Source organism: Arabidopsis thaliana, assembly GCF_000001735.4.
Source record: "Arabidopsis thaliana chromosome 1 sequence".
Lineage (NCBI taxonomy): Eukaryota > Viridiplantae > Streptophyta > Magnoliopsida > Brassicales > Brassicaceae > Arabidopsis > Arabidopsis thaliana.
Genome location: NC_003070.9, coordinates 8665666 through 8688410, shown reverse-complemented (window position 1 = coordinate 8688410; position 22745 = coordinate 8665666). Strand labels below are relative to the sequence as shown.

The following is a 22745-nucleotide window of genomic DNA, read 5'->3' as shown; positions in this document are numbered from 1 at the left end:
ACGAGTGTCTTATTAAAGAACCAAATTATGATAGTATTGCCATGAACATTCTATTCATCTTATATCAGATGGGCTTTAAACCCATAAGCCCAAACGTCTTGTTAGGCCCATGAATCAATTCCGATTTACGATTCTGCCATCAACAGCGAGTTAGGGTTTTACACTCGACCACTTTAAGCTCTCAAATCTTCCAGACATTCTTCTTCTCGCTTTTTTCCCCATTTCAACTTTTTTTTTTCCTCTCCAGTGCACTAGGAAACAAAAAAAACCCAAGATCTATAGTTCGATCGGATCGAGAGAAGCTCGAAAATGGCGCTGGCGTTCGATGAGTTCGGGCGTCCGTTCATTATACTGAGAGAGCAAGATCAAAAGACTCGTCTTAGAGGAATCGATGCTCAGAAAGCCAATATCGCCGCTGGTAAAGCCGTGGCTCGGATCCTTCGATCCTCTCTTGGACCCAAAGGAATGGATAAGATGCTTCAAGGACCTGACGGAGACATCACCATCAGTTCGTTTCTTCCTTTTGATTTCTTCATATCTGCTTTTAAATTTCTAGTTTCGCTCTTGTTTACTTGGCATAGTGTTTACTATGTTGATGCCGTAGTTTGATGAATAGATCCATCTACTTTTTGAAAATCGATTCGCTATGTCTGTTAACTTAGCTCAGCTCTACTACTACTTGTATATTGTTTGTAACCTCGCCTTTGTTTTGCTTTTGCAGCAAACGATGGTGCTACGATATTGGAGCAAATGGATGTTGACAACCAGATTGCGAAACTAATGGTGGAACTGTCGCGGAGTCAGGATTATGAAATTGGTGATGGAACAACAGGTGTTGTTGTTATGGCTGGTGCACTTCTTGAGCAAGCTGAACGTCAGTTAGATAGAGGAATTCATCCCATTCGTATTGCTGAAGGATATGAGATGGCTTCTAGGGTGGCTGTTGAGCATTTGGAGCGTATTGCCCAAAAGTTTGAATTCGATGTTAATAATTATGAGCCTCTGGTTCAGACTTGCATGACTACTCTGTCCTCGAAGATGTAATGTTCCTTTTTGATATTCAGGCTACTTTTCAATAGTTGTTGCTTGTTTTTACTTGGTTTATAGTATACTGTCTTAACTCTTTCTTGCTCATTGTTACAGTGTGAATCGATGCAAGCGCAGCTTAGCTGAGATTGCTGTTAAAGCGGTTCTTGCTGTTGCTGATTTAGAGAGGAGGGATGTTAACTTAGATCTGATCAAAGTAGAGGGGAAAGTTGGGGGAAAGTTGGAGGACACTGAGCTTATTTATGGAATACTGATTGACAAAGATATGAGTCATCCGCAAATGCCAAAGCAGATTGAAGATGCCCACATTGCCATTTTGACTTGTCCCTTTGAGCCACCGAAGCCGAAGACTAAGCATAAGGTGGACATTGATACAGTGGAAAAGTTTGAGACATTGCGCAAGCAAGAGCAGCAATATTTCGATGAGATGGTACAAAAGTGCAAGGTAGGTTTTAATTTGTATTAATTTATATTGTCAGTTGGATGTTGAGTAAGCTACTGAAGAAATCCTTTTGACAATGGTCATTAGTACCACAATGCATTTTATGATATGATTTATGTATGACCCTTATGATTTTAACTTTGCAGGATGTTGGTGCTACGCTGGTTATTTGCCAATGGGGATTCGATGATGAGGCAAACCATCTATTGATGCACAGGAATTTGCCTGCTGTCAGATGGGTAGGGGGTGTTGAATTAGAACTTATCGCAATAGCCACAGGTAAGTAAAGTACTCTTAAGCATCTAATGCTAGTGTTTGTATCAGTTATGCAAAGCTGATCAGAAATTTTTCTTTTTGTAGGCGGTAGAATTGTTCCAAGATTCCAGGAGTTGACCCCAGAGAAGTTAGGGAAGGTATTTTTTTTACTTTCACTAGGTTTTGCTTGTAAAATGTTAATTAGATTTTAAACAGACCATTGAAACCCAACATTTCCTGATATATTTAGGCTGGCGTGGTTCGTGAGAAATCTTTTGGCACAACAAAAGAACGAATGCTGTATATTGAGCACTGTGCGAACTCAAAAGCTGTCACTGTTTTCATCCGTGGAGGTAATCGCCTTGTCTTTTGTACTTATTAGCACTTTAGCAGCACTGTTTTGACTTTTGAATAGCTGATGAGAGATAAACATCGATGTACTGAATCTAATGCCTTCTAAGTATATGGTGGACAACGATATTGTATAACTGATTGATCCAACGATTTGTTGCGGAATATGGTTTAGGTAACAAAATGATGATAGAAGAGACGAAACGTAGTATCCACGATGCTCTGTGTGTGGCTAGGAATCTCATCCGCAACAAATCAATTGTTTATGGAGGTGGGGCAGCTGAAATCGCTTGCTCACTTGCGGTTGATGCAGCTGCTGATAAATACCCTGGCGTGGAGCAGGTAAAATATGATCTTTCCTCTTTGATACCCTGAAATGAAATCATTTGTTTCTCAAATTGTAACTCTGAATACTAATCATGTATAAATACTTCCTCATTTACAGTATGCAATTAGGGCGTTTGCAGAAGCTTTGGACTCTGTCCCTATGGCTCTTGCAGAGAACAGTGGATTACAGCCCATTGAGACACTCTCTGCGGTTAAATCTCAGCAAATTAAGGTTAGTAAACGACGAACTTTATTATCTATATCATTGACTTGCTTGTTCGGTGACTGAACAAACATTGGGTTTTGATGAACAGGAGAATATTCCCTTCTATGGAATAGATTGCAATGACGTGGGAACAAACGATATGAGGGAGCAAAATGTGTTTGAAACATTGATCGGGAAACAGCAACAAATTTTGCTAGCTACGCAAGTCGTTAAGATGATTCTAAAGATCGACGATGTCATCTCCAATTCTGAATACTGATTTGTTGCTACCTTTGTCCTAACCTTTGGCTTCTTCGGTGTTTTTTGTTTGCTTTCTATTAGCTTTTGATACCCTTCGACATCGTTATCCTTGACTTGTTCCCTTTGTTTTGCAACCTTCTATTTAAGAACATCGTCAGATCTTAATTTTTGTGTGTACTTGTCCACAGATCGAAGCACTCGTTTGCATTTTCTTTTCGATTTAGTAACTGATGCAGGTCTCATACTGTAGACTAAACTATTATCGTATTAGTGTAACACCAGTGAACGAGGACAAAAGTAATTGTTTGCTTGTACATAAGAACATAAGAAATATGAAACCAAGCTTCGAAGGCTTCAAATACCCATCTGCTATGGTCTTTGTACACAAAATCTAAACCCTGAAGACTAATGTTTCCCACTCTTAAGATCTATAAACTTCGAAATCTGTTGCAGAGGGACTACAAGGCCTGAGTACCAAGATTTCTCCTCGTCTTATTCAAATCTCAATTCCTCTTTGTTTGTTTGGCTTCGCCTTAAGACATGAAAACATGAGTCTTTACCTCTTCTCTGTTTCATGAGAATGCTGTTGTTCTGTATCATGGCCAATGCCGAATGTCCCATTCGTAGTCTCGTCCTTTTGAATGGATGGCTTCCCATTCACAGCTACTGTGCCATCGGATGTTTCATCCACAGCAGAAAGTTCTGTTTTTTTATCATCTTCAGCGACAATGGCTGTATCAGATTTTTCATCTTGTTCATGTGCTTTGTCTGTATTTTGATTAGATAGAGCTGCTTCAGCTTTCTGCCTCTCTTCTTTTTCTCGACGTCTCTTTGCTTCTTGCTCTTTCAGCAGCCTAAACCTGGGATCACATGGACGTGTTAGTACAAAAAAACAGCTTCTAGGAACGAATGATGACACATTTTAGAAGATTTGGTTACCTTTCACCAGGTTTGGGGCATTCTGGGGTCACCTTTTCACCACCCTTCTCTCTTGGTATTTTCAGTTCTGAAACAGACTTCTGAACTAGTGGTTCTGAAAAAGACTTCTCAATTTGTTGTGTTTTATCTTCCTTAGTGACCAAATTAGTGAATTTCTCCACTGGATTCTTAGCACCACCATATTTTTGAAGCCATACTTGCTGTGCCGTGCTCAAAATGTTGTTGGTCAGCCTGCAAAAACACTTTAAAACTGAGAAGAATAGCGAGTGGAAGCTGACCACTCACGAAAACCACAGAAAATTAGACTCACCAATAAAGACTTAAACCAGAAGGAACTGATAATGCAAAATAGCCAATCATCAGTGGAAGAAGCTTAGTCACTGCTTGTGAGCTCTTCATGGCTGGATCATTACTCTGACAAAAAATGATAAGAAACATAAATTTCTCTGTTGCATAGAAGGATTTCGTTGTTGATTGAATTATACTTTAATGGAATGAGCTTTCAGCACAGGCACCAATGTGGTACACATTTTCAACATAGACGTAACTACTAATAGACTATTATCACATATTCCACATGATGCTATACCTGCGAGGACTGCATAATTTGAATGGAGAGGTATTGAGAGAAGACGAGCAATAGAGGTAAGACAAGATATGCTAATGTGTCTGGCCATCCGAGAGGTGGGTGTCCCTCCTGAGAAATAAAATGGAAATTTGTAGACATCAGCGATGAGGTCCGACACCACTCCCCTCAAGTTTTCTTCAATAATTCATTTTAATCAGTTTTATATGCTTGAACAATTAAACTGAATAAGAGTTCGTAAGAACTATGAGTCTAGTCTAGATTCCATTTTCGAAATATCAAGTTTCAAATGATACTTACAATGAAAGGGAACAGCCATGAGATTCCACTGCCATTCTGTCTTGCAGCAACAGTCGTTGGACCAGCAAGAGAAGGTATCCAGAAAAAACCTTCCGTTAAGAGCCCCTAAAGTTAGAAACAAGCATCCAACTACTTGTCAAAAAAGAATCTCAAGGCACTTACAGATACAAAAGGATATAGTTATTTCCAGGTACCTCATCTGCAACATTTGAGAGGGCTCTATATAGCCCAATCCAGACAGGTATCGTGGCTAGTGTGGGGAGGCAGCCTAACAGATAAATGAAAATATAGCTTAACCATAAATGTTGTCTCAAATGGAAAAACATACGATAAGCTGAAGTAACATACTGTACCTGCAAGGGGATTTATTCCAGCAAGCTTATACAATCTAGCAGTTTCAAGCTGAATTTTCTCCTGCAAAGATAAACAAAAATAAAGAAGCTATTTGTTTAAACAAGAGGGCTATATTCATACATAGTAAAGCTATAATATTTGTTATATTCATTAGTATCCCTCCACAATTGTGGAACCAATAGCAACACACATGTTCTTACTTTTTCCTTAACTCCATCAACTAAGAATTGATGCAAACATAACTTAGTATAGCATCAGGACAAATAAAACCCATGTGTACAGTATAGAAGAATTGTTTTTCACCTGATCACCAGCATACCGTTCCTGAATAGCCTTTATTTGAGGCGTCAAAGATTTCATAGCCATGGCAGATTCAACCTGTAGAGAATAAACCACCAATTCAATAACATGGACTAAAAATGATATCATGGCTTAGCAGCAATAGAAACAAACTAAAAACCTGTTTTTTCGTCAATGGGAACGTAGCAGCCTTAACAAGCACAGTCAATAGAATGATAGCGAAACCATAGGAATAAGGAACATGTACAGTTGATAACCCATCTTTCAAAACCTGCAATCCAATTCAAAATCAATCATATAGCTACACAAAAATTCATTTCTTTCTAAACCAAAAAAGACAAAACTTTTAATACCTTGAGAATAGTTTCCATGTAATTAGCAATACCAGAGAACCAATCATTGCTCTGGGTCGTTTTGGTAGTAGTGCCGGCGACAGATTCAAAGGTTTCAGAGGACGAAACGGCGGCATCAGCGATCGTGTACAGCAGATTCTCGGCATGGTCCTTGATGAAATCAAAAGAATCTGGTCTGAACCCGAGTTGAGCTACGAGAGTCCGATAACGAGACGACGACGACGACGGTGTGTGGCTGAAACGGGAGCGGCGGAATTGGAGGACTTTGCCTGTGGAGAAAGAGGAGAGGATAAGGTGCGTCGGCTTTAGGGATATTGTTGAAGACATCTCTAGGGAGAAGAAGGAAGGAGAGTTTTAGGGTTTTGGTTGAGAAGACAAAATGGGGAAGATTTGGATTTTGTTGGCAGTATTGTTGTGTTGTTGTGTTCTTGCTTTGCGTCTCAGTGTGCGAGACCGACCGAACTGAGAAGTGGAGCAAACCAAATTTTGTTTTTCTGATTTTTTAAAACTAACAACACAAACTATATATCTCACCTTTTTTATTGACTTTTTCTAGGGTAAATATAACAACATAAACTATGGCTCCGAATGGTGACTGTGTTTTGCGATGCGGGAAAAGTGCAGTGCGGTTCAAATAATAACAAAAATACATAAATACATATATATATGTAAAAATTTTGATATTGTTACAACACTGTTACGATACGGTTTTGGATACGGTTTTAGTCACCATTCACAACCTATAAATCACTCGTTAACAACTATAACCAATTAAATTCTACAACGAAAAGTAACACTAATATCTATACCCGAACTTTGGTGGAGAAAACCATAGAGATAAACATTTCATGATTGTTAGTGATTTTTGTTTAAGTATAAAAATATGTGAAACATACGATGAAAAGACTGAAATAGTATAAATTACATCTAACAACCAATAAATCAGGAGAAAAAAAGAATAACATATATTGGAGGGTGATGAGTGATGATGGATCCGCATGTAGTAGATGTAAGTCGTCGTCATTGCCCAGCATTCACTACTGTTGCGTTTCCCATATTCACTTGTAAACTTATATTCTGTTTGAGTGGCACTGCAACCATAAATAAATATTTATATACATTAGTTAATTCAAATAAAAATTATAGTAGAAATTCAAATTAATAAGATTTATTGCAATAAGTTTATAAAAATAAAAATAAAAGGAGAATACGAACATTCTGATTCCGGGTGGCGCCTAGGTTTGATGAAATATTTCCAGACGCCCCAACCACCAGCTCCAAGACTTAACAAAGTCGGTAATGAAATTCCAAGAGGTAAAGCTAAGTTGCTGCTGCTTTTCTCCTCTCCTGATTTACCTGAAGAATCTTCATACACAAACACAAACGTACCACATATTAGACTCGAACCAACGATCTCATATCATTTGATAACAATAATAACATGATTATTAACATCCAAAGCTTCATAAATGTTTTTTTTTTATATATAAATGATATTGTTATACGACAAAAACTTTGAAAATAATCTCTAGAAATTGTCCCAAACTATATTAAGTGACTATTCTTCTAAAAGTCCTAATATGGAAAAAAACATCTTAATTAAAAAAAATATTGAGAACTGATATGCCTGCAGATTTTTCATCTTCACTAGCTTTGTTGGTTCCTCCATCTCCATTATTGCTTCCTCCTAAAATATCGTTCAAACGAAGAAAAGTGACTTATAATTTTAGTTTTCAGTTTAAGTCAATTTTCTTACGGAGCTAGTAATTTGGAGAGCATGTTTTTGACCAATCTATCTAGAAAAATGACGGCTCAAAGTCGGACTAAACCGCCTCCTAGTCGGCTATGTTTTACAATGAAAGTTTTTGGTTAAACACTTCCCATTCTTCTAACCTTTAAGCCTAGTTATGATCTTGCATGTTGATAAAAGGCAGTTGATCGTCAATAACTAGAAGCTAAATCTTGCATCCTAATTAATATACCCACACGAGTTCCTCCCTTTCAATTCAGTATCCATATATTTTAAAGAACCACTAGAGTAGAGTTACTTATATATATAGATTTATATATTAATATATAGATTGATATCTTTTCTACAAAACAAACCGTTTTCTTATTATTGTCAGAATTAGTAGCCTCTTCTATTCATTATTTATCTCAAACCAAAATTATTAAAATTAACCGTATTTTACAACATATATATAAGATAATGAAAAGAATAATTACCGGATTTGCCTCCACCACCGCCCTTGCTTGGGCTGCCACCACCACCGCCTGTGCTAGGGGGGCTGCCACTACCACCGCCAGTGCTAGGGGGGCTGCCACTACCACCACCAGGACTAGGGCTGCCACCACCGCTCGTGCTTGTTGAATTCGTCCCGTTTCCACTTCCACCACTATTACTAATGACATAGAGCTCGAGAGCGTTGATGAGTGGGTCCAAAGTCGAGTCTGGTGTAGCTTCAAAAGTCAGATAGGCAAGCTCAGTCTTCACCACATCCCTCAAAGAAGCTTGAGTCACTGCCCCGAAAGGTGGCACAATTAGATCTGAACCCACTTGCTTGTCCTCATAGTAAACATTGAAAGACCGCTTTTGGTCAGAACCAAGGCTTAGTGGTTCGGAGAAATAAATGACAATGTAAAATGTCACTCCAGAAAAAGGTAGCTTTATATCATAGAAAGCCATGTCCTTCTGCGACCAAGAAGTCCGAAGGATAATCTCTGGTGGTCGATTGTCAGCTCCTGTTGTGTCGATAGAAGTGGCAGAACTTGTTAGATGTGAGGCAAAAACCGATGCTGGCATCCATATTCTATCATAAGGATCATATGGGAACCTGAAAATGTGGGAATTTATGTTAGAAATTCGCTATAAATTTATGTTTAGGTTTTATTCATTTTATATCTTTCCTTATCATGAAGTCCCGGGACTGATGAAAGAAAAAAAAATAGTTAAATTGATTTTTATTTACCAAATGCTAGTTGGTTGTTCCTTGACTTTGGATCTACGTACGGTTAGTTTTCCAAATATAGTTAACTCCGGTTTAATTCTTCCATGAACAACATGGTATAAAGCAAACTGGTAATCGCTAGAGTAAAATCCGATGATTTTTCATATGTATATGTATGTTTACCTTACTAATTCCTGCGCACCGTAGGCGATCCTTTGCTGGAGGATGAAACCTTCCTTAGGGCCAAGATCGGTGTACATAGAGTCGTCCAACCTTCGTACTTCAATGGTAGACACAAAAGGGGTTTTGCTAGAAAGCGTACGGAAAAAGCAAACACTGATATTCCCGTTTTCAGGAATAAATATCGCTTCCGATTCAGTAACGGTTTCAAATGTCGTTGTGACGACCGAATATCGATGTTTACCATCATACACTACATCGAATGTCGGATACGTGGATTCTTCATCATAATCACCATAGAGGAATCTCGTCCTAACTAAGACTTTCCCACCTTTTTCCACCGGAATGTTGGTGTAACAGTTGGTCTCTCCCGTAGGAAAATACCGGAGTGTGGTTAGTTCAGCAGGGAATTTGCTAAACGGTACAAATTTAGAAGTCAAACCGGTGGCAACAAAGTCTGTGTCTCCCACCCATGTTCTGTTGTCCGCGTCAATGTGCGAACTTGATGATCCACAGTCGATGCTTATGTCTGAAACCATTCCACATCAAACTCAAATCAATCTTACTTTGACAAAAAAAAAAAAGAGTTTATATGTAAGTATAACGTAAGTTGAATAGCTAACCGGCTGCGTTAGAAAGCATTATGATGGAAAAACTTAGGAGGAGGCAAATAAGAGAAGCTTGAGCCATGCTTGATTCTTCCATCACCAATAGACAAGAATGTATTTTCTTGTGCTTATTTATACGTGCATGCTCAATATTAGTGGAAGAAATTAATCATTTTAGCCCTACATTTACGGAAAACATTATGAAACACCATACACTTTCCAATTGATTTAAAACATCCTCTCTTAGAAAGAAACATAATTGTGAATTCCCGAATATAATATTCATAGTCATGACAACTTTTTGCCAATGGGATTCCAAATGTAAACTTGTTCCTCGGAGTTTAACTTAGAAAACAAACACTATGCATTTTTTAAAACATACATTATCTATATCTGATACGATCAAAACGTGGATCGAGGTAATGACACAAAATGGCACATTTATAAAAATGAAATAATTCGATGACAACAAAAGACCAATATAAGAATGTGCAAAGAGGTTTTAAATCATATTGTTAGTGGTAAAGGAATGTTCAGAGTAATCATAGAGTGGTTGACTTCGTTAGTAGACTATAGAAGTTGGATGGGTCGTCCGACGTCGAAAGGGTCAATCATACGTGATGTGGTTCCGACTAAACCAACAACGTTTGGAATTAGTTACAATAATTTGTTCGACAGCTTTTCGGCTAATACAAAAACATACAGTTGTAAGTATAATAACATTTCAATTCATCTTTCAACTTAACTTTTGGAAAGTATTGGCGTTAAATGGCAATGTTAAGCAAATCGTATTATCTACCAACAAAATAAAATATTAAGCCAATGCGTACACACTTTAAAAGTCAGCCTAATATATTTGAATTCAACTTGAACTTTCTTTTTTTGATAATTGATAATTTGAATTCAACTGAACTTTTTTAACGTTTGGACCGCTTGGCTAAGTTAATTTATCTACAAAGCAAAAGTCATCCAGTCACATATGTCGTGTTCTCATTTGCTTTCTTTTTCTATCTAGCTACCATTTTTTTTAAAAGAAAATTATCGTTCTAATCATCTTTAAAATAGTGGAAGTAATTTTTATTTTATTTTATCAAGACAAATACAGGTAGAAAACTATTTGGGATCATTATAAGGATATATCATTTCTTCGAAATATTGGAGCAATGTAAAGATAGATAATTCACTCCTTAGTAATGTATGCATCTAAAAATAGAGGTTTAACACACACCCACACACAGTAGAGATTCAAAATAGTAATTCCACATTTGTTCACACATCAAAATAAAGAAAACATTTCTAAGATCATAACAAATGTATTTTTATTTGAGATGTTTGAACCAAGCTAGTATATTGTTTACAGAAGAATTTTCCAAAATCTCCGAGTACATTTAGAACATATAACTAAATAAGATACTCATAGGTATCAAATACCAATTGAAAATGAAGAAATCGGAAATGATCACCTTCCCACTTCACAGTTTACACTATAATATGGTAATCTCTAGCAGATGAGCTGCATGCTACTTAAGCAAATCGACGGTTAAGATTAAAAGCTGCCTTTACACGCACTTTCTCAATCCTCATTGTAATTATTCATTTTATTTCTCTTAAGTGTTAAACTAATAACCTTAACATAATTAATCATTACTATTGGGAACGTGTCGTGTAAACATTAGCTGAGATATTCTCAATTTGCCTTGCCTTTTAGTACACCTTTTTCTTCCCTCCATTTTCATGCACCTGTAGAGAGAGAGAGAGAGAAAGATTTGTGTATGCAAATTTCTCATTCGAGGAAATGAAGCAACCAAAGCCGATTCTGAAATACGTCTTAGTCTCTATCTTCCTCACTCTCCCTCTCATCCTGTTCTTCTCTATACAACTACGTAAACCCGAAAAAGAACTCATCAGGATCCGACCAGGTTACACGTCTTACGATTACTACATCCAACGACAGCTCAACAAAACGCTTAACCCTAGGCTTCGTACGATATGGATGACACGAGACTGGGACCGTAAGATCAAAGTGTTCTCAAGATTCTTCCAAGATCTGAAACGTCAAGGCCTCTTATCCAAAGACTCTAAATGTCTCTGCCTCGGAGCTCGAGTCGGGCAAGAAGTGGAGGCCCTGAAACGTGTAGGCGTAAACGACTCGGTGGGAATGGATCTGGTGCCATATCCGCCGTTGGTGGTCAAAGGTGACTTTCATCACCAGCCGTTCGATGATGAGACTTTTGATTTTGAATTCTCCAACGTGTTTGATCATGCACTTTATCCGGACAAGTTTGTTGGAGAGATCGAACGGACACTGAGACCTGGAGGTTTATGTGTTTTACACGTGGCTCTCTCTACACGATCGGATAAGTATTCAGCCAATGATCTCTTCAGTGTGGAGGCATTGGTGAAACTATTCCGACAATCGGAGGTGGTTCATGTAAGAAATGTGGACGGCTTTGGGTTGGATACAGAGGTCGTGTTTAGGAAGAAAAGGGATTCATCCATCCTAGTTCGGTCTTGAATTATTTGTTTCGTACTTAAATATATTGTTGTTTTTTTATGTCACATTGAAATATTATTAAAGGGCAAATTGTGTTCTATAAGTTTTTTCTGTCAGGCCCAATGGGCCATATATTTATCCACGAAAGGTGGAGGAGCAAATACAAACTTGAAAATATGATCATTAAGATAAACTTCTTCTGCGAAGTCCGATAGAGAGACGCCAAGTATCAACAAGGTTATCCGGTACAAGTCCAACAAGAAACCACTGAAGAGAATGAGCCCAAAACGGCGAGCAACGTGATCCAATTCCGATCTGCGCCACCGCCGCTTTTGCGTAGACTTCAGGCGACGGTACAAATAAGCTAGGTTTGTCTATAGCTGCCACTTCTGACACCATCCTTGTTGACACGTATAAGGGAACCTGTCCATTTGATTTACACACGTACGTGCATTATAACATTAAATCTTTTACGTATTACCTGAGGGAGTACAAAAATATGCTATAATACATATATTGGATAGTCTTTGAATACAAAAAAAAGAAGAAAAAGTACCTGGCACTGGACATCAATACCAAACTGCTTATATTCCACATGTAGAGATCTTGATAGTGCATCCACATAACTGCATACACGTGTTTAGAGATTTCTTAATGTGACAGAGACAATCTGCGCTCAGGTAGGTAATATAATGATATAGTTAGATGAATAATTGAGCAAATTAAACAATTTAAATCATGATTAATGCAAATATCTAGACAGTAGTAATATTTAATGCAATGAAAAGGAAAACTACTATTTACTGCTTTCAAAGTAAAAATGTTAGTTGTCATTTTTTACGAACAACACTTCAGTCTAGACTGAGGTTTTATCGTATGATTATACTTCAATTCCTTTTAAGCATGCATTTTTTTTTTTTTTTTTAATTTATTTTTTTTTTTTTTTTAAGCATGCATTTACCATATAACAGTAGTAGAAATAAGAAAGTCACGTGTCTTAATCGGGGGAGATATATACACATCAATAAATTAAATTAGAGACTTTTGGATCGTCAATGCTCAAGCTCCACACAAGTGCTGCTAATATGCTTTTTCGTATTTATTATACAACAACTACCAAGAAAAGGAAAGAACGGAATGGAAACCTTAATCTAGCTAGCTAGTATAGGTATGATGATGTATTAAATGTGCATTTGGTGAAAGAAAAGTGAAAGTGGTAAGTCCTTACGCTTTGGTGGCAGCGTAGATGGCGTAGAGGGGATGAGAAGGGACAACAACGGCAGCGCCGGAGCTAATATTGACGATGGCTCCACGGCGGCGGTGAAGCATTGGTCCGATGAGTGATCGTGTGACCCAAGTGGTGGCTTCAAGATTAACCCTCAGGATTTTGGTCCATGTAAGTTGGTCAACCTCGTGGAAGAACATGGCGCGTGGATAAGTAATACCAACGTTGTTTATCAAAATCCCAACTTCAAGGCCTTTTATCCCTTCCTCGATTGCTCCGTATCCTCCTTCTGCACAGTTTTTCTTTCTTTCAAGTACATCTTTTCTATTCCATATATAGACTTATGTATGCTACATTTCTTGGGTTCTATGTATATTTATGCAGACGGAAAATAGCTTAAAATTACCAAATGACATAATAAATATGCATTAAACAACTACTAGGTCATTTAACAAAATATATTTCTAAATATTTAATTTTCTGTTTAATCTTGTAAATATCATGTATTTTTTTCCAGCAAAACTATAACAAAATCGATTGTTTTTGCCCTCTTACAAACACATAATAAGTGTAACTATGTACTATTTTTTTTCGCAAATCTCTGACAAACACACACCTAGATACAATAAGTGTAATTGTGTACTATTTGAAATGATTCATATTGAGTAATGGTATATTTACCCTGGTCGTTGAAACAAGAATATTTATTCAATATTGCAATCGTGTACTAGTATTAATACACACACACACACACACACACACATAATGTCGATAACTATGTATAGACTAGTTCTATAGGATTGACCTAAAGTAAGAAAGTGTATTTATTATTGTTACCAGAGGAGAAGTCAAATGGAATGATCTTGATCTTGATGTGGGGAAACTCTTGTTGGAAATCATCAGAGACAGATTCGAGCTTCGAAAGGTTTCTGCTGACTAGGATGAGGTTAAGGCCGTGTTTGGCCAGCTCGTGAGCAAAGGCGCGTCCGATCCCCTCGGTGGCTCCAGTGACCATAGCCCATGAGCCGTACCGCTTGAGCCGCTTGGGTGTGAGGAGGAATCTTGTGGTGAACCATTTTAGGAGAGGAATGAATAGTACTCTAAGGAGAAAGAGAAAGCCTATGAAGCATACGAAATGGAGATACCATGGCTGACTCTCGGAGATGCATGCTCCCTGCATGTTCTGCTTTCTCTTTCTTTCTTTTTTCCTATATTTGTTAGCTGATTATTTGTCATGACATTTTGGTTTGGAACTAACTCTTTAAGTAGGAAAACTAGAGTTGAGAGAGAGAGATTATTTTCCTTGCTCAATCTTAATTTTCTTTATACAAAATGTGTTTTACAATATATTATAGCTTACAAGAAAAGGTCAAATCAACATGTACTATATAGGATAAGTGATCGTCTTAAGGAAGATTATGATCTTTAGGGAGACTGGTAGGTTGGGTAACGCCGTCTTAAGGAAGATTATGATCTCATTCATTACACAATTGCCATCTAAGTAATACGGCTATATACCATTAAATTTGAATGTTTTTGTAATATTTTGTATTATTACGTACAGTTTTGTGTGTAGTTTAGTTTCTATATCAATAATCATTTATTTATCTCAACTTTGAACCTTAAATTTCTATTTTTGACCAAAATTTGTTTTGCTTATGTTTTGCCTACTATTTTCATATTGTTTCTTTAATTTTGCTAATTTGTTTTATATTTAATAATTCTAATACATTAATACTGTTGTAATGAAAATAATTTATCTTTAAATTACCCTTTTTTGGACAGTTCTTTGTTAAATTTAATGATTTGGTTCCATGGCAGATTTTCGGCATTAATAAGTAATAACGATGGTTTCTACAAACTGAGTTGAAATGACTAACAAGAGAGTATCAGACAAAAATTTTAGTTTGCAAGAAAAGACCAAGTCATCAAACTATTTTGGATAAGTCATCTTTCATTAAAAAGAAAATAAAATCTAATTAAAAGTTGTTATTGTGTTGCTCAAAACTCAAAATTCAAATACAACAGGAAGAATATGATTCTTTTGGGAATTTGGTAGGTTGGGGTTGGGACATTTTTTCACTATAAAAAGGACTATGCATTCAATTGGTGGACAGTCTTTTTGGTGTTAAAATTTAATAATCTAGTTCCATTTCTGAATTTCAACATTAATCACGTTACTATATTGTGTTTAGCTAATTTAGCTCATCAGTTAAATTCGATTCTAGTTTTGATACACAATAGATGCAAACAAAAAAAAATGTATTTTCCTCTAGTCGCCTCTATTGTTTAAAGACGAGCTTTTCTGGTTAGAGCAAGTTAATTTATCTCTTGCTTTTGGTTATAGTAGAGGCAAAGCTTGAATACGTCAATTCCAAAGCTCAATCTTTGGGAATAGATAACATAGTTAATAAGTGGTAGGTATGAAGTCAATAAGTCTCTCTCTCTCGCTACTCTCGAAGTCAAAGGCTATTAAAGAGTCAAAATGATTAGTTTCGTTAGATCATACTACTTACTACTATTCAAAAAATTGTTTACAAAATCATTCGAAACTTAAAAGTCGTTGCCGACACAAAACATGTTAAGTCATGGAACATATGTTTCACTTTTCTGAAAAACTTTGAGACACAAACAAAAACAAACTGTAATAACTTACTGCTCCATTTTCGGAGTCCTAATTAAACATTCTAGGACTAAGAAACTGAAGAACTATAATGAAAAAAAGCTCGCAGATAATCGAGACATTATTCAGGTTATATATACAAGACGACACCTATCATTCTCTGTTTACGGGTCGACAAAGAATGGAAGAATAGAGAAGAGAAGAGAGAGCAATTTATGTGTTTCTTTTGTGTGTAGTAGTTTCATGTGAGAGACCTAAGAGTCACCTGTCTTGATTACAAGATGGAGGCTAGGAGCCACAGATGCAATAAGAGACTGTATACCATAACGCCAAGCCTTGCTTGAGGACGGCTCATCAATACTCTTCCACCTGAGACCCTGCATTGCAGAAATCAAACCCGGGGATTGGTAAGATGGAAATATTTGGGAGCTATTACAGAACTGTTCGATATTAGTGAGTATATTTACCATATTCCATCAACCCGATCTGCTATTATCTTTCCTTGCGTTGGAATCAGACCAGACATGTTGAGAGACTTGAAAACATGTCCTGCCAAAGAATATTTGTGTTTAAGATATGAGTCAACCGAGCGGTATCATACTTAAGTAATAAGCGAGATATATATGTAGACGCCAGAGTCCTGACCTTTATCTTCATCTGTTTCGTTGTTGTTCATCAGATGCTCGGACTCTGAATCTATGTTGATTGAAAGATGATCCGTCGATCCCTTCCTCACTGTTCTCACTTGTGCTGCTGTAGGCACCGGTGATATTGATTTTATTCCCAAGGCTCCCTGAGAACAAAATGGGTTCAGTCCAAACTTGGAGATCAAAACATAGCAAGAGATTGAAGCTAAATGATTACTTATAAGATATCACCAATCACAATGGCAGCGGATGGCGTAAACAAAACAAGGGTCAAGGAATAAGCTGAAATAGCACGAAATAAGATATTACCTTGTCCTCAATCTCGGATATCTCTGAGGTAGAAGGTGCTCTCGGTGTTTCGAAGATGCTTCTTTCTTGAACAATATCAGGCTGAATTGCTTTGGTTTGAAGTTTCTCTTCAAACTCTTTGACTCTTAATGATAGTTTATCGACAAGTTTCTCGCTACCGGCCAACTTTAAACCAAGTTCTTGGGCCCTTGATTTTGAACTCTCTGATTCTAGGAGAAGGGAAGTTATCTTTTTTTCTAGTGCTTGTACGAGTGTCCATGACTCGGAGAAGTTTGGGTCTACAACAGGATTATTGCTTGCCAATATACCCAGCAGTTTTTCCAAGCCAGATATTAGCTTGGACAGTTCATTCTTTGCCTTCACTAACTCTAGCTCGGTCGTACTCTCTGCTTCAGTCGCCTTCTTTAGACCTTGAATTTCAAGATCCTTTTCTGCCAAAGTAGAATTGAGCTCTTTTTGTCCATATGATAAGATGTCTATCTGATGCTGCATCTCAGTAACACTATCAACAATCGCGAATAGCTTCTTCACATCATATGGACTCTGTGGATCTAATCCGTTGACTAGATCTACTGATGGCACTTCAATACCATTTATTTTGTCAAAAAGGGTTCGCATATCAGAAGCTGGAATTAGATTTTCCTTTGCCTCTGCAATTCGAAGCAACAGCACGTGACATTTTAGTATAGTGGTAATTATGTGATGAAGATTTAAAGAAATGAGAGACAACAAAAGATAAAAATTACCTTGCTCTTGCACCAATAGTTTATCATATAACGTAGACAGTTCCACCTCTTTTTCATGCCATTTCTCTTCCTTCACTCTGAGATTTCCAACTGAAGTTTCAGGTCTTGGCAAAGCTCTTCCAGAGATTCCACCTTGGCCTCAGAACTTGAAACCTTAGTTTGGTTTAGATCTCTTTCTAACACAGCCTTTTCTAGAGCGACAGATGCTTCTGTTAGCCTGTTCTCCATATCTCGGATTACAGTGGCAGCTGCATTATTTGTTGTCTCAAAGAGTTTAAGAGTAGCACATGCCTTCTCTGCGGCAGAAGATAATTCTTTTATCCTTTGGGCGCATTCACTTACATGAAGCTCCTGTGGGTCTTCAGTTGATTCCATCTCACCACCGTTTTCATTTTCTTGGAATTGAACCAACTCTAAGAGGTTATTTTTCACTTCCAACTGCAGTTCTCTGGCAGCCGCACCACATGCAGATATCAAAGATGACAAATCTTTTTGTAATGCAGATATAGTGTTCTCCTGTTCACGAACAATATTTTCCACACTCCTCACCTGTTCTTCCAAGGATGAATTATGACCCACGATATTTAACACATCAGCCCTAGCTGCTGTCATGTTTTGCATCAAAGTCGCTATGAGAGTATCAATGGAAGTTGAGAAACCCTCAAAGTTATTCTCGAGGGTTTTGTTTCTCAGCCTGACCCCCTCTGCCATCTTCCTAAGGGATGAAGAAATTTCGTCTTCATCAGCTGCACTCCCTTGACTATTCTCCGGCTCTGTGTTCACTGAATTATCAAGGTCACTCAACAACGATTTTGCCTCAGTCGAATCATCCTGGAAATATAACAGCGTTATCAAGAGAACAGCCTATTAACAAATTGACCAAGAGAGAATTCTTAAAGTCTAGCCCATCTATACTGACAAATGTTTCACAGAATAATAATTTCATAATATCTCCATTAATCAACTCCCACAAAAACAGATTCTAACTAATGTTGCATCCTTGGCAAACAACAAATAGGAGATCGCTACAGGTTAAGGCATCTTTGGAACCAACAAATATGCAAACAGGAATGATGAAGGGCAGCTGTAAATTTGAGTAGAAAAAAGTGAACTAACAGAAGAAAGATTGATCTGGAAAGGTAAGAGAATACTGTTACCTCAGCGTTGCCCATTTCCCCTGCCAATAATCCATTCTCACCAATATTTCGTGTGATATCTCTAGCAATGACATCCACGTCTCTAAGGCTCTTGAACTTCCTTTGAAGGAATTCATTCACCTTGGAAATTAGACCTCCATCCTTCAGTAGCATCTGGAGATTATCAAGATGAGTAATAATCTCCAAAGATTTACTCTGTGAGTTTCCGCTTGATCCAGCTAACTCTTCCATGCATACATTAAGTTTACTACTGAGAGTTGATATCTCGCCTTCAGCTTTCACCATTTCTCCTTGTAAAGCAGAAAGACTATTCTCTGCCTTCATTAGTGCCTCCTCATGGGATACTATTGTCAAGGAAGCTTCGGCCATCTTGTTACGCTCAAATTCTGCCTCAATTTTAAGCTTCTCTAACTCATTCTTTAAACTTGTAGTAAGAACTTTGTCATCTTCAATTTGTTTGGACAGCGAATCCATGTTGCTTTCTGTCTGAGCAAGTGTTTCTTCAAGTGAATTTATGGTGCTATGTGCTTCTGTTAATTTGTTCTTCTGAATTGAAGCTTCTTTTTGCAGCATCTCTTGCTCCATCTCTGCAGTAGCAGTTCTGCCTTGAGCCTCTTCCTTTTCACTAATAATATCAGATATATTTCTTTCAGCCTGCATGAGTGCAGCTTCAAGTGTGCTTTTGGTTGCAAGAACTTCATCCAGTTCGCTAGCTACAGAGGAGGCATCTGCAACTGCTTTTTGCAGCTCAAGCTCAGCATTTTCCTTGGCAGCTTGGACATTTCTATTCTCCTCAGTAAGCCGACTGATGTTATCCTCTGCAGTAGACAAGGCATCCTCAACCAACTTCAGGGCTGTTTGGGTTTCTGCTAATTTACTGGTTAACGCATCAACTTCTGACTTTACTTTTTCTATTTCTTCTTGTTCCTCTACTCTAGCCAGCTGCACTTCTTGGATGTACCCAGCAAGTCGGTCAATCTTTTCTGAAGGATCTTCAGATGCTAGATCAACAGGGAGAGCTATAATTTCAACTGATTTCATCACTTTCTGCAACAACGTGTCAATTAGAGATAAGGATTGCTGAAGTTGATCTCTTTCTTCTTTAGTAGCAACAAGCTCAGTCTCTAGCTCTTTCGTGCGCTCTAAGTCTCTCGATAACATATCTATCTGATTCTTGTAGCCATCAACCGTACCACCTAGCTGCTGCAACTCGAGCATCAGCTTTTCGATTTCAGATTTTTTCTCATCCAACTGAGTTTTAAACTTTTCCCTATCTTGGACTAGTCCCTTGCCTTTCTTGATAGCCATAGAAAGTTTGTCTCTGAGCAAAGCAGATTTCTCCTCTGATCGCTCTAGATCTTTCTCCAAAGCAATTTTTTCTTCTTTCACGAAAGCAAGTTCTTGAGATGCGATCTTTAGCTCATCTGAGAGATTGCTTACCTGAAAGCTAATCAGCTCTCCCTCTCCTAGCATTTCCTTACAAAGTGAAAACTCCAGATCTCTCACATAAAGGAGACTTTGAAAGGCTTCAAATATTTCTTCGTTGCCATAAGAACTATCACTAGAATCCCTGATTTGCTTTTCTATCTTGTCGAATGATCTATCAACAAGTAAATTGATATCTGAAGAAGTATGATCTTCGACTCCTTCTGTCATCAAGCCAGAGGTTTCCACAAGTCTCCTCACAATTTCCTCCCTCTCCAACGAACCTCGCTCTGCAGTTTCCTCCATTTTTTTCAAACTGAAACTTAAATCATCCAGTTCCTTTCTAATGTTACTTTTCTCCTCCATTTCTGCTGAAAGAGACATGCTTACACTTTCAATCCGGTTTTGCAAGGCATTAACTTCATCTTTTCCCTGGAGAAAAGATTCTCTAAGCCAAGCTAGGCGACTTTCTAAGCTGGATTGGGACATCTCCTCTGGTAAGTCAATGGAAACGATCAAATCTTTTAGTCTGTTGTATTCCTGGGAAACATTTGTGAGCTCTTTCCTCTCTTCTGCAAGTGACCTTACTTTTTCAACGATATCAAAAGAGTGACCTTCTTCAGGTGTATATATGTTTGACAGGATAGTTTCAATATTTTCAATGATAGAGTTCCTCACCGATAACATTTCCTGATATGATGCAACCATAGCATCGGATTTTGCTAACTCGCCTTTGTCGAGTTCAGATTGATCCAATGCTGTTGACATCTCTTGTAGTTTCGTCAAACACTCTTCAAGTTCTTTTGTTTTTTCAGCCAGAGACTGTTCCAACTCCTTCTTTGTTAGCTCATATGCTTCCAGGGATACGGACCTATCATTCAATTCAGCATAGCATTTCTCAAGTTCATCCGTCTTTTCGGTTAACGATTGTTCCAGCTGCCCCTTCATTACTTCAGAACTTTCAAGGGCAATCTCCTTCTCTTGTAATTCAGTCAACCTATTCGCAAGCTCTGTTGTTTTTTCAGACAATTGATGCTTCAGAGCATCCCGGTTCTGAACTAACGCCTTCCCCTTTGTTACGGCCATGCTGAGCTTTTCTTTTGTGTTAGTACACTTAGTCTTTTCTAGCTCAAGCTCTGCCTTCAATTTTTCAAATTCTGTTCTCATTGACTCACACATTTCTTTCTCTCTGTTCACTTGTTCAACAAAGTTCCTATTCTCATCTTCTAGATGACTAAGTCTTTCAAAAAAGGCTGCTTCCTTCTGTTTGAGCTCAAATAGCTCAGAACAAGCAGCACCAAGAGCTGAACCAAAATCCTCTTGGAAACTAAGATCCAACACATCACTAGCCAAACACTTCCTTAACTGATCAGCACCATAGTAAAACTCAGTATACTTTGCACCTAAAAACGAAACTCGGTTCTCCAGATGAGCAAGCTTTTCAGAGATAGAAGAACCATACTGCAACTCCCCTTCCCCAAATACATTACTAAGAGAAACCATAATCCTATCCGTTGCAGCCTCAAGGTGCTCCAAGTTCTGTGCCTGATCACCCATTTCGGAAACCGGCTGCGACGAAGAAAGCTCAGAGATTTTTGTGGTGAGATCAGCAATCTCATCGTCCCTCCCACTAATAACCCCGTGAAGCTCCTTGAGTGCAACCTCATGCTGAATCCGCTCTTCCTTGGCAGTTTTTAAGAACTTCGAGAAGCGACTGACAATATCCACAGTAGTGTTCCCATCTTCACCTGTCAAATCATTCTCACCAGTCAACAGCTTAAACTGCTCCTGAAGCCCTGCAAGTTCCTTCTCCCAATCCCCCTTCTCAATCTATATGCAGAAAACAAAAAAAGAAAAGATCTTTCAATAAATTTTCGAGGAAACTCAACAAAAAATTTAGACTTTAAAAAGAATCATAAAAAAAATAACAGACATTGAAATGAGTTCCAAGGTCATCATTATCATCGTCATCTGTGGTAAGAGCTTCCTTGCTAGGTGTATCAAAATTCAACTCTTCAGGAGCATCAACAAACATATCTTCCTTACTATCAACGAAAGCTGTTCCCTGCAAAATACCAATATATCCCCCCAATTTCAGCATACGAAACACAAACCACATAAACGATTCAGAGCCATGGTGAAATAGAAATCTCACCTGGTCAGGATCAAGCTCTTCTTCTTCTTGCCCATTAGACTCGTCATCATTCTCAATTCCATCAGCTATAGAATCCTGCGGAAGATCATCCTTCTCGTGCATTATCTAAATACGATCCCAACCCTTTTTTCCCCCAATAGATCTATCACGAATTCGGAAACCGAAGAAGGATTAAAGAGAGAGAGAGATTAGCCAATATCGGTAATCAAAGACGGGACCTCTAGAGAGAGTCGAGAAATGGAGCAAACAAAGGAAGTGTGTGAAACGGCTCAAGTCAGAGAGATCCGTGAGTAATAAATTAGCGAGGTAAGAAGAAGAAGAAGAAAGCGTTGCAGCACGACCGACGCGGTGCGTTTTGTTTTCTCCCAAAATCGTTTATTTTTTTTGGACATATGTTTTGGTTGTGTCGTGCCATTGAAGTGGGTGATGTGTTTCGTCCAATAAGAAACGTTTGCTTCTGTTCACGTGACTTTTATATGGTAATATGTGCAATTTAAGGATCACTTAA

General features: G+C 37.9%; 7 protein-coding genes across 14 annotated transcripts; 3 read left to right on the top strand and 4 right to left on the bottom strand.

Moving 5' to 3' along the window:
• Positions 1-163: 163 nt before the first annotated feature.
• On the top strand, positions 164-3140 carry AT1G24510 (TCP-1/cpn60 chaperonin family protein; the record flags this gene model as incomplete). 3 transcript variants are annotated; one of them, NM_001332652.1, is made up of 9 exons in its annotated part: positions 164-648; positions 722-1040; positions 1144-1492; positions 1636-1768; positions 1850-1902; positions 1995-2097; positions 2271-2437; positions 2541-2654; positions 2737-2907. In NM_001332652.1, exons 1-9 carry the CDS (start codon positions 609-611, stop codon positions 2905-2907), a joined length of 1449 nt encoding a protein of 482 aa, NP_001321715.1. In that variant the 5' UTR covers positions 164-608. The 3 variants fall into 3 exon arrangements, with proteins under 3 accessions (NP_001321715.1, NP_973907.1, NP_173859.1); NM_102295.6 differs by having other exon boundaries at positions 165-508; positions 2737-3140; NM_202178.3 differs by having other exon boundaries at positions 164-1040; positions 2737-3140.
• ALB4 (OxaA/YidC-like membrane insertion protein) lies at positions 3140-6216 on the bottom strand. Of its 2 annotated transcripts, NM_102294.7 has the most exons (10): positions 5721-6216; positions 5528-5638; positions 5371-5445; positions 5067-5127; positions 4908-4981; positions 4714-4818; positions 4417-4524; positions 4138-4241; positions 3828-4058; positions 3140-3748 (listed from the first exon to the last, which is right to left on the bottom strand). In NM_102294.7, the coding sequence occupies exons 1-10, from the start codon at positions 6045-6047 to the stop codon at positions 3445-3447; spliced, it is 1500 nt and encodes a 499-aa protein (NP_173858.5). In that variant the 5' UTR covers positions 6048-6216; the 3' UTR covers positions 3140-3444. The 2 variants fall into 2 exon arrangements, with proteins under 2 accessions (NP_173858.5, NP_001154364.1); NM_001160892.1 differs by lacking the exon at positions 5528-5638 and having other exon boundaries at positions 5721-6177.
• A 300-nt stretch (positions 6217-6516) lies between these two features.
• AT1G24485 (ER protein carbohydrate-binding protein) lies at positions 6517-9553 on the bottom strand (the record flags this gene model as incomplete). 4 transcript variants are annotated; one of them, NM_001160891.1, is made up of 6 exons in its annotated part: positions 6517-6811; positions 6932-7085; positions 7348-7407; positions 7947-8554; positions 8852-9377; positions 9472-9553. In NM_001160891.1, 6 exons carry the CDS (start codon positions 9551-9553, stop codon positions 6517-6519), a joined length of 1725 nt encoding a protein of 574 aa, NP_001154363.1. The 4 variants fall into 4 exon arrangements, with proteins under 4 accessions (NP_001154363.1, NP_001117346.1, NP_001117345.1 ...); NM_001123874.1 differs by having other exon boundaries at positions 6683-6811; positions 6936-7085; NM_001123873.1 differs by lacking the exon at positions 7348-7407 and having other exon boundaries at positions 6683-6811; positions 6936-7085.
• Positions 9554-11182: 1629 nt separating this feature from the next.
• Positions 11183-12051, top strand: AT1G24480 (S-adenosyl-L-methionine-dependent methyltransferases superfamily protein). Its single transcript, NM_102293.4, has one exon. It carries the CDS (start codon positions 11252-11254, stop codon positions 11969-11971), a length of 720 nt encoding a protein of 239 aa, NP_173857.2. The 5' UTR covers positions 11183-11251; the 3' UTR covers positions 11972-12051.
• KCR2 (beta-ketoacyl reductase 2) lies at positions 12003-14497 on the bottom strand. Its single transcript, NM_102292.3, has 4 exons — positions 14013-14497; positions 13179-13464; positions 12507-12576; positions 12003-12373 (listed from the first exon to the last, which is right to left on the bottom strand). Exons 1-4 carry the CDS (start codon positions 14353-14355, stop codon positions 12134-12136), a joined length of 939 nt encoding a protein of 312 aa, NP_173856.1. The 5' UTR covers positions 14356-14497; the 3' UTR covers positions 12003-12133.
• AT1G24475 (uncharacterized protein) lies at positions 12068-12129 on the top strand (the record flags this gene model as incomplete). Its single annotated transcript, NM_001349573.1, has 1 exon — positions 12068-12129. A coding segment is annotated over exon 1 (57 nt), but the record flags the coding sequence as incomplete, so codon positions are not given.
• A 1262-nt stretch (positions 14498-15759) lies between the features above and the next one.
• TNO1 (TGN-related, localized SYP41 interacting protein) lies at positions 15760-22537 on the bottom strand (the record flags this gene model as incomplete). Of its 2 annotated transcripts, NM_001198156.2 has the most annotated exons (9): positions 15860-16175; positions 16266-16347; positions 16444-16591; positions 16755-17404; positions 17501-17577; positions 17682-18331; positions 18658-21912; positions 22016-22147; positions 22238-22537. In NM_001198156.2, the coding sequence occupies 9 exons, from the start codon at positions 22337-22339 to the stop codon at positions 16073-16075; spliced, it is 5199 nt and encodes a 1732-aa protein (NP_001185085.1). In that variant the 3' UTR covers positions 15860-16072.
• Between the last annotated feature and the right edge of the window lie 208 nt (positions 22538-22745).